Source organism: Chrysochloris asiatica, unplaced genomic scaffold, assembly GCF_000296735.1.
Source record: "Chrysochloris asiatica unplaced genomic scaffold, ChrAsi1.0 scaffold00006, whole genome shotgun sequence".
NCBI lineage: Eukaryota > Metazoa > Chordata > Mammalia > Afrosoricida > Chrysochloridae > Chrysochloris > Chrysochloris asiatica.
The window spans coordinates 31,568,070-31,577,826 of record NW_006408524.1 but is presented as its reverse complement, the minus strand read 5'-3'; the positions used below and the strand labels follow the sequence as shown (position 1 = coordinate 31,577,826).

Sequence of the window (9,757 nt, the reverse complement as noted above, 5' to 3'; positions counted from 1 at the left end):
CAACAGTAGTGAGGTTGGCCCAAGATTGGGCACTGTTTCGTTCTGCTGTGTATAAGGTCGCTATAGGTTGGTACCGACTCGATGGCACCTAACAGCAACAAAGAGGTGGAGAGAGGAACAGAGATGATTTTTTATTTTTAAGTTATAGATTAAAATCTTGTTTCTGATTAAATGTCAGTAAGCTGATGATTGATTTTCCCCCCAAATAAATTAGTCCTCCTTTATCTCTTAAAATTATTATTCAAGATTGTGTTGACAAGGATTTAGGCTGTTGGAATGCTTTGTATATCAGATCTAATTATATCGAGGTCTCAGAACCTGTTCATATTTTTTCTTGAAGTTTTCTAATAATTTTGAAAGAAGTTGTTCCTACACTTTCTAATTTAGATGGTTTAGAATGTTTTGTCCTATATACTAGCATCTTCGCTATAAGATTTTGTCATATTTTTGAAAAGAAAATGAACATGGGAAAAATATATAAGGTTAAGAGATGCAGAGAGGTGGAAGAGGTATTCTTGTGGGCTTTGTACTTTTGCCTTTCCCACAAGGAAGTTAATCATCAGAAACCTTAAAATGCAAACTAACTCAAATAAAAATGCATTAACACTCCAGATAGGTAGATTGTAACAACTGCCATTTACTGAGCATTTATTATATAGTTGACAACGACAGATACTTATTTACAAAGAAGCCACTTCATCTTCAGGAGCTATGAGCAGTATCAGGATCCCTATTTGAGAAGGAAGCTTAGAGAAATTAGGTGATTTGCCAATTAAGACCACACATAGCTAGAAAGAAACAATTGCTGTTGTTGTTGTTGTTAAATGCCATAAAGACAACTAAATTGGGGCTGACTCCAGTAGCCATTCTGTTATTCTTCTTTACTTACTACACTGTGTTTACACTGTGTTTAGTTTTCTACTCTTCTTGAAATGAGTTTATAAGATGTCACATACATACAAATCACATGCCAAAGCAGATCACAAGCCTGTTGTCTGAACCCCATGGTAGTAATCAAGAAATCTCGCCAAAGCTGAAGACAAATACTTTCTCATCCTTCATCTTCTCTAGTTATTTGGTGATTTCCCCCTCCTCAGTGAAGCTGAATATGCACATTGGAAGACTGTGTGCCAGATGGCATCTTTTCAACTTCACTTTATAAGTTTTTCATTTCTTCAAGGCAATTATAGAATGCAGTGGCTCTCTTATTGTTGGGAATGTTGATCTAAATTGCCCTAAAAATCTTAACATGTGCTTGTTGGGAGGCATCATCAGACATTCACCAGAATTAGCTCATGCTGAAAGTTCATGTGACTTTTCAAATGCATGTGTGTGCTTTTTAAATTTGGAAATGACAAAATACAGTACCCAAATATTGGTGTTCTACTTCCTCTGGTCAGTTTACATACAAGTAAGTATAGGTAATGGTAATCATATACCTTAAATGCTAACAGTAAATAATATGAGTAAATAGCTCTTTCCTGACTTCATTTGGGGATATTAGAGAGGGGAGGTTGTTGGCATGGATGCAGAAAGCAGGTGAAGGAGCTGACAGTTCCACTCTATCCACCTCCTGGGAAAGAACTCTTCACCCAAAAAAACTTACAGATGGTAGACCACTTTATCAGCACAACCCACAGGGCATACATGAGTAAAGGGAGCTCTGTCCCCAGGTAAATTCAGGTCTGTATATCTCATGTAAAGATTTACAGCCTCTGAAACCCTGTACAGGGTCCCTATGAGTCGGAACCGACTCCACAGCACATAACCAACCAATTACTAACATACGTATATGAAAGGGCTTCAAAAAGTTTATGAAAATGGTAAATTTTTCCTCAAGCTGTTTTGAAGCCTGTCATAAGTATATACAGGGACTTAGAAAAATGTGTGGGGAAATTCCATTTTCTTTTAACTCCGTTCTTTCATGAACTTTTTGGAGCCCCCTTTGTGTGTGTGTGTACTCCAACTCTCTTAGTTTTCATGCACACCTTGTTTTGCTATTGGCTTTTGGCTAGTGCCCTGTGATATAACTGTAACACTTTTATGGCACTATCAAATGCCAAGCTGTAACTACTTGCCAAGTTACAATGTGTTTTCTTCAACTCTGTAAAGTAAGAGCTATGAGTATTCTATTTTACAAATTAGGAAACTAAGAGAATCCATAAATGAGATAGTTCAAAAGTATCAATGTTGAGCTTTCAACCCTGGTTGCTCTCAAGTCTGTGCTCAGAATCAGTGCCTGAATAATCAGGTTTGGTTTGGGGCCTTTATACAAACCAGACATGATAGTGCAGAGCTGCAATTTCAGGCTACCTTCTTTTTAAAAAAAAACACTTTGACAATTTTCCCACCTTGATGATCTACATCTATATCTAGTCTCCTCTCTGGAATACATATATTTTTCTGTTCTCCAGAATCTTGATTTTATGCTATTGCCTTTCTCAGTGGGAGAAGCTTCTCTACTATACAACCAAAGCACATGACCACAATGTCAACAGTGTCCCTGGGTTGTGTGACCCAGACTGGTCTCCTTCATCATAGTCACACCTTTCTTTAAAGAGGTCTAGTCTGAGCATAGGGCAGCTCTAACTTCTTTTGGTTTTATCAAATAATTTTCGTGCCTGCTGTAACATTTCTCCACATTTGTAAACCATGCCTTAAGCATCTTGTAAGTAAGTGCATCAGCAGGAATCTTCGAGAGTTGTTATACATTCTGGTACTAAAAAAAATAGGCATGGTGGCCAAAAATGAAGTTGAAAGAGTTTAATCTCTATGTGTTAATGATTTAAGGTTAAGAGCATCTTAGATGACATTTTGGAAAAACTTCCAGAAGACTTTAACATGGCTGAAATAATGCAAAAATCTTCACATAGAAGCCCCTATGTGCTTGTTTGCTTCCAAGAATGTGAGAGGATGAACATTCTCCTTCAAGAAATCCGTAGGTCACTTCAACAATTAGACCTTGGTTTAAAGGTAAGTGGAAAACTGGGGCTGGGAAGACCCTGACACATTAGAAGATATTTGTTCACTAAATGGTCTTTTTTTTCTCCATGCAAGGGGGAGTTAACACTGTCTCCTGATATGGAAGTCCAACAATCTGCATTGTGTTACGACATAGTACCAGACACTTGGGGAAAGCTGGCGTATCCATCAACTTATGGCCTGGCCCAGTGGTAAGCTACTGGCATCCTTGCTGCACACCAACCCTCCCAGTCAGTGGTCTGGTTATTATGATTATTAACATTCTGAATCATGTTAATAATTGCACTTGGGACGTACTTAGATACTTCTGCCAACTGTATAACCAGTTTGATTTGAATTTCCTTCATTGTCAAAACTCAGTTGGAAATAACTGTGGCTCTCAATTGCCAGCCGTTAAGTCAGAGTCAGGGAGAAATTCAGATTCTGCCTCTTACTTATTAGCACTTTGATCTTGGACAAAACAACAACAACAACAACAACATAGCATCTTAACCCTTTCTGCCTGGGATTCTTTGTCTGAAAAAATGGAATAGAAACCCTTATGATATTGAATAGAAGACAACTTGAGTTTGCTCTCTTGTCATTTTATACCTTGATGTTACAAACCAATGGTGACTAATGCCATCTCATGTGTTGTTATGAACTCGAGTTCATTACAACTCATAGGAACTCTATGAACACAGAATGAAACACTGCTGGTCCTACACCATTCTCACAATTACTATATTTGAGAACACTGTTACTGCTACTGTACCAATCCATCTCATTAAGGGTCTTCCTGTATTTTTGCTGATGCTCCACTGTGCCAAACGTGATGTCTTTCTCCAGTAACTGTTTTCTCCTGATAATATGTCTTAAGTATGAGTGACAGTCTTGCTATCCTCTCTTCTAAGGAGCATTCTGGCTGTACTTCTTCCAACATCGATTGGTTTGTTCTTTCTGGCAGTCCATGGTGCACTTCAGTGTTCTCCTCCAACACAGTAACTCAAATGCATCAATTCTACAGTCTTCCTTACTCATCATCCAACTTTCACATGCATTTGAGGTGATGGAAATTGGCATGGCTTGGGTCAGACAGACCCCTTTTTTGCAGTGTTTGCCATAGTTTGTTATGATCCACATAGTTGAATGCCTTTGCATAGTCAATAAAACACAAGTAAACATCTTTCTGGCACTCCTGCTTTTAGCCAAGAGCCATCCGACTTCATTGTCCTCTTCTGAATCTGACTTGAATTTCTGGGAACACCCTGCAGATATATACTGCTGCAACTGATCTTGAATTATCTTTAGCAAAATTTTATTTGCATGTGATACTAATATTGTTTTATGATGTCAACATTCCACTGGGTTACCTTTTGTTGGAATGAAAACAGACATGGATCTCATCCTATCAGGTGACCAGGCAGCTGTCGTTCAATGTCTTGGCATAGACAAGTGAACACTTCCAGCACTGCATCAATTTATTGAAAGATATCAATTCCTAGAGTCTTGTTTGTCATCAGTGCCTTAAGTGCTGCTTGTATTTCAATAACATGGGTGCTTGATAATATACTACCTCTTGAAACGATTCAGCATCACCAAATTATTTTTGTTATAGCAACTTTATGTAGTCCTCCCCTATAACTTTGATGTTTCATGCATCAATCAATATTTTGCTAGTAGAATCCTTCACTATTGCAAATGCGGCTTGAATTTGTTCTTCAGTTGTTTCCGCTTGAGAAATGGAGCATTTCTTCCCTTTTGGTGTTTTAACTCCAGGTCTTTGCACATTTCATTATAACACATGACTTTGTCTTCTCAAGCTGCTAAGATTTTTCTCTTCAGAGCTTTGGCTTCATTTCTTCCCATTCATTGCTTTAGCTTCTCTACACTCACGAGCAAGTTTTCATCTCCTCTGACATCCATTTTGGTCCTTTCTTTCTTTCCTATCTTTTAAATTATCTTTTACTTTCTTCATGGATGACTTTTGCGCGTGTGTGAATTATGTGTTAGGTTACATGGGTGAACATTATCTTTATATTCATCCTGTTGTACTTTGTTTCACTGTAATGATCACAATCCCCTACATGCATCAGTAAACACCCAAAGTGTACACCCCATACTGCTGCCCTCCGGCCGCCAGCACACAATCCCTCTCCCTCCCTGAGTCCAGAGTCCCCAGAGGCTCCTTCTGTCCACATCATCGCCTGTCTCCATTCCTAGTGTCACTGCCTCCCCAGACAGAATCTCACATTTCGCTTTTCTTCCTTAGTGGTTCCAGGGATCTCTGCTCCTGGACTGCAAAATCAACGGCTTCCCTCCTTTTGTTACCAAACATTTACATTTATCCTTTCCAACACTCACTGTCAGACCTGATAGCAATCATTCCCTCAGGAGTCCTTTTCCCCCTCACTTTTTATCAACCCCATCCAGACTGGTTGGAAACAGTTCAGTGGAGATTCTACCCTTTCCTGTATCCTGTGGAGCTAGGTTCCCTATTGAAAGCTTGTAAGTCAGTCACTTCTTGCCTTTGTAGTCCCCCCATTTTGGGTAGCCAATGTCTTAAGTTCCCCCTCCCTCTGCTGACCCTGTGCACCAAGGAGGTGGGAATGATCCTCATTGTAGAGATTTGTCCGCTCCTTTGTCAGACTGCATCCACAAGCATAGGTCAAGTTCAATGGATGATGTTCTTGATGTCTTCCCACAACTTCTGGCTTTTGGTCATTAGTGTCTAATGCATCAAATCTGTTCTCGAGGTGGTCTCTAAATTCTGGTGGCTATACCCCAGGTCATTATTTTGGCTCTCGTGGACTTTAACTCCTTTCAGCTTGAACTTGCATATAAATAGTTGGTGGTTTATCCCAGTCGGCCCCTGGCCTTATTTTGGTTGATGATGAGCTTCACCACTCCCTGTTGCCACAGATGTAGTCAGTTGGATTCATATGTATTCCATCTGGTGAGTTTGCATGTATATAGCTGCCTTTTATGTTGACAAAAGGTATTTACAGTGAATAAGTTGTTGGTCTTGCAAAATTCTTTCATGCAACACCATCTCATTTAGGCTACTGGTATGGTGTTGTGGGTTAATGTGCTGGATTGCAAAGTTGGTTTGAACTGCAAGGTCAGTGGTTCAAGCTCACCAGCTGCTCCTTGGAAACCCTTTAAGGGTCACTATGGGTCGGAAACAACTAAGCAGCACATACCAACAACAATATGGTATGTAGTAAATTAGACTGCCATCAACCGGTGAATCTGAGTACAGAAATAGGTCACAAGGCCAGGGACAGAAAGTCTAGTTTACTCAGGGCCAGTGTGATCACTACTACTTGGCCTTGGCTTCACCCGATTCATAATTCCTGACTTTTGGGTTCTGAGATGTTTAACTCCACTTTCCTAAGTAATTCTTCCATGAATGAGAAGGCTATTTTGCACTCTGAGCTGGAAGGTACCATTAGAATCCCAAGTAACTACATTTGCCCTCCAGGTCCATGTGTTTGCCACTGGGATGGGCACAAACATAGTAGCCAGAGCTGCACTGTTATTATAAGCTTGTACAACTTACGCGAGAGAACCCCGGCAGGGAGAAGTCAGGCAAGCCTTTTACTGATTTCTACAGACCTTACACCATAAATAGCCAACATCAGCTTTCACACATTCTCTCACAGACTTCTATTTACAGTTAAATTTTTATTATTGATGACTTCACAGATTGCTACCACTTTATTTTGTATTTTTCATTGTTTTTAATTCAAACTATTGTTGGCTGAAAAGTTTCAATCAGTCCAACCCTGTACCATTTGTATTATCTTAGTGGTGACCATTAACAATTTAACAGATCCCACTTTTTTAACACAATGTTAAGTAACATTTTAACCTCCAGTTGAATATCAGTTACCTTCTGACCTGGAATTGTGGTTCAACCTTAAACAGTATTTTTGTCTTTATAGTCAGGAATTATTCTGCTATATCAACAGATTATCTTGATTAATCTATGCTCATTATTGCTTTTTGCATTTCACTCCTTCATTCCTGAGCTTTTTTTCCCCCTGAAGAAATTTAGCAGGATTTTGGGGGCAGTGGAAAGGTCTATGAGGTGAAACCTGTGTCTTAACTGCTTGATTTCCTAACACTTTTCAGTGAGCTTTCTGGGTTGCAGAATTGTTTATACAACCAGTATTTCCCCTTAGAAATTCAATGTTATAGCTGCATTGTCTTCTAAGCATCTACTGTAGTTCATGACTGTGTGCTTATTCCTTCACAACGAATCTATTCTCTTGCTTGCATGTCTTTAAGATTCTTCTCTTTACTCTTGAGGTCCTGTAATTTTTAGGTATGCATCTTATTTTTTAAATGTTTCTTGCTTGTTCTTGTGTGCTATTTTAAATGAGAGCCATCTGTTTCCATTCTGAGAAATCATCAGCCTTTATTTTTCTGAATATTTTCACTCTTTTCATTGTATTTCTATACCTTAACCTCTCTCATACTTTCTATCTCTAGTTCTCTTTTGTACTCTGGTTGATCTTCTTTATTGTACATTCAATTGTTTATTCTGTTGTTTCTCCCTTTAGTTTTTAAAGTAGACTATTTACTGGAGTCTACAAGGTTGCTACAAATTGGTACCAATTCAATGGCAATTAACAACAAACCCTCCTGGTGGATTTGCTGCTTTTACATTTTAGCCTGTTATTTTTACATTTGAATTGAAATGGGGCTGGCTATAATATTTTTTTTTTACAAATTGTTGGGTTTTGTAAATATTCTTTTCAGATGCGGCTACAGACAAGTCTGAGGCTAGCATAATTTCTTCCCTTTATTAATGGCTCCATGTCCTTGCCTGTCTAGAGGATGTCTATCTTCTAATTAAGATACCTCTTAATATTATTCTCTGCCAATCTTCCTTGGGACAGGATATGCCCCTTCAATAAAAATTCAAATATGTACCTTAAAAAAGCAGTCAAAATTTCTATACTTTACTAAATATTGCATTTCAGCTTTATTGTCTTTTATACTAATCCTTTCGTAGTTGTGGATTTCCACTTTAGTTTCCTTTTTCTTTATCCCTTCTATTTCTAAGCTCTGTTTATACAGGTAATCACTTCAGTTTCATTTTGTTGAAAATTACTTAGCAGCAATTCCATCCTTGTTGCTAGGTACCATCGAGTCAGTACCAACCCATAGCCACCTAATTATGCACAGCAGAACGGAACACTGCCCGATCCTGGGCCAATCTCTATATTGTTGCCACACTTAAGCCCATCCATGCTGCCACTTGGCCCAATCCATCCATTCATTGGGGGTCTTCTTCTTTTTCTCTTTCCCTCCACCTTACCAAACATGGTATCCTTCTCCAGCAACTGGTCCCTCCTGACAATATGTCCAAAGTATGAGAGACGAAGTTTGGCCATTCTGGCCTCCAAGGACCACTTTGGCTGCACTTCTTCCAACATGGATCTGTTGGTTCTGTTAGTGGTAACATACTGAGGTTCTTTTTTCTACCAGTGCATTTCCTATTCTTAGCTTTTCTTCCTTGGTCTTATCATTGTGTAGAACCTATGCTATTCTGTTACCATTTTCAAATAGATGTTTCCTACAGAAGCTATTTGCAAGGACTTAAAATGGGGCAGGGGCATGTTCTAAGCAAGCAGGAAATTTCCTTGTGGTGAAGGTTTATATATCCTTTCCTTCTTCCCGGCTCAGTCAGTGAAACACCTAGGCAGACATTTCTTACAATGGGGGTTTGCTGGAGTGATTCAAGCCTGCTGTCCGTTGCTTTTCTGAACCATACCAAGCCCCAGGAAGCTTCCTGGGTCACCCTGTGCCAGCTCCTGGAGGATCACTTTGCTGGCTTTTAGGGAGTTCCGTAGTGGCTCTCCTCTCTGCTTCTTCCCATATTCTTGTCCCATTCACCTACATTTCAAGGTTTCATAATGCTATCAGTTGGTCATTTCCCTTTAGGCTCCAATGAGCAGGCTTTCCCCCATAGGTAGATTGTAGACACTTCCTATCTTGCAAAATGTGAGGATACATTTCCTGATTTCCTTTAGTGAGAAAGCATACAAACTGCAGTGGACGTAGATGGTTTTCCTTAGTAACCTCTGCTTTCCCCCTTGCAATGATCATGTGTACTCTCCTACCTCTTTACACACTTTTCTGCTGCTTACCACCTCTTCTGTCAACTCTAGTCTTGTAACCATCCTCAACAGACATTCCTTCTGGTGTTCCCACTGTATCTGTACTACCACTATGTAGGGGCCAGTCTGATTAAAACAAAGATCACCTTTGTAAGCACCACATTATCACTTGTTAATAAGTACCATCAAGTATTCCAATTTATAATAACACTGTATAGGGTTTTCAAGGAGCAGCTAGTGAGTTTGAACCTCCATCCTTGTGGTCCAGTGCTTTATCCCACAGAGCCGCACATACCGTTGTTAAGTGCTGTTGAGTCGATGCTGACTCAGCAAACCTGTACAAGGTTCCTGAGGAGCAGCTTGGTGGGTTCGAACTGCCGAACTTGTGGTTCACAGTCCAGTGCTGATCCTAGAGCGCCGCATCAAGACTCTACACATTTCGTTAAGAGGATCTAAATAGTTGTTGAATAAATGATAGTGGTTCTTGCCCTGTGTTAACAAGATCTGCAGGTATAAAAATTGCAACAATAAGCAAAAACCAAAACGCCCTTGCTCTTTAGAGAAAGTGTCCTACAAACCCATCAGGTAACGATTTATGGGAAAAAAAGTGTTCTACCTTCTATGGGCTTAATGTATGGCACGTGTAGGATCAGCAGTTCATACCC

General features: G+C 39.5%; 1 protein-coding gene across 1 annotated transcript in view; it reads left to right on the top strand.

The window, feature by feature from the left end:
• Positions 1-9,757, top strand: part of DNAH11 (dynein, axonemal, heavy chain 11) — a 436,577-nt gene that overhangs the window by 424,820 nt on the left and 2,000 nt on the right. The window contains 2 exon segments of the mRNA XM_006832223.1: positions 2,791-2,973; positions 3,058-3,173. Of these exon segments, the coding sequence (XP_006832286.1) occupies positions 2,791-2,973; positions 3,058-3,173 (299 nt within the window).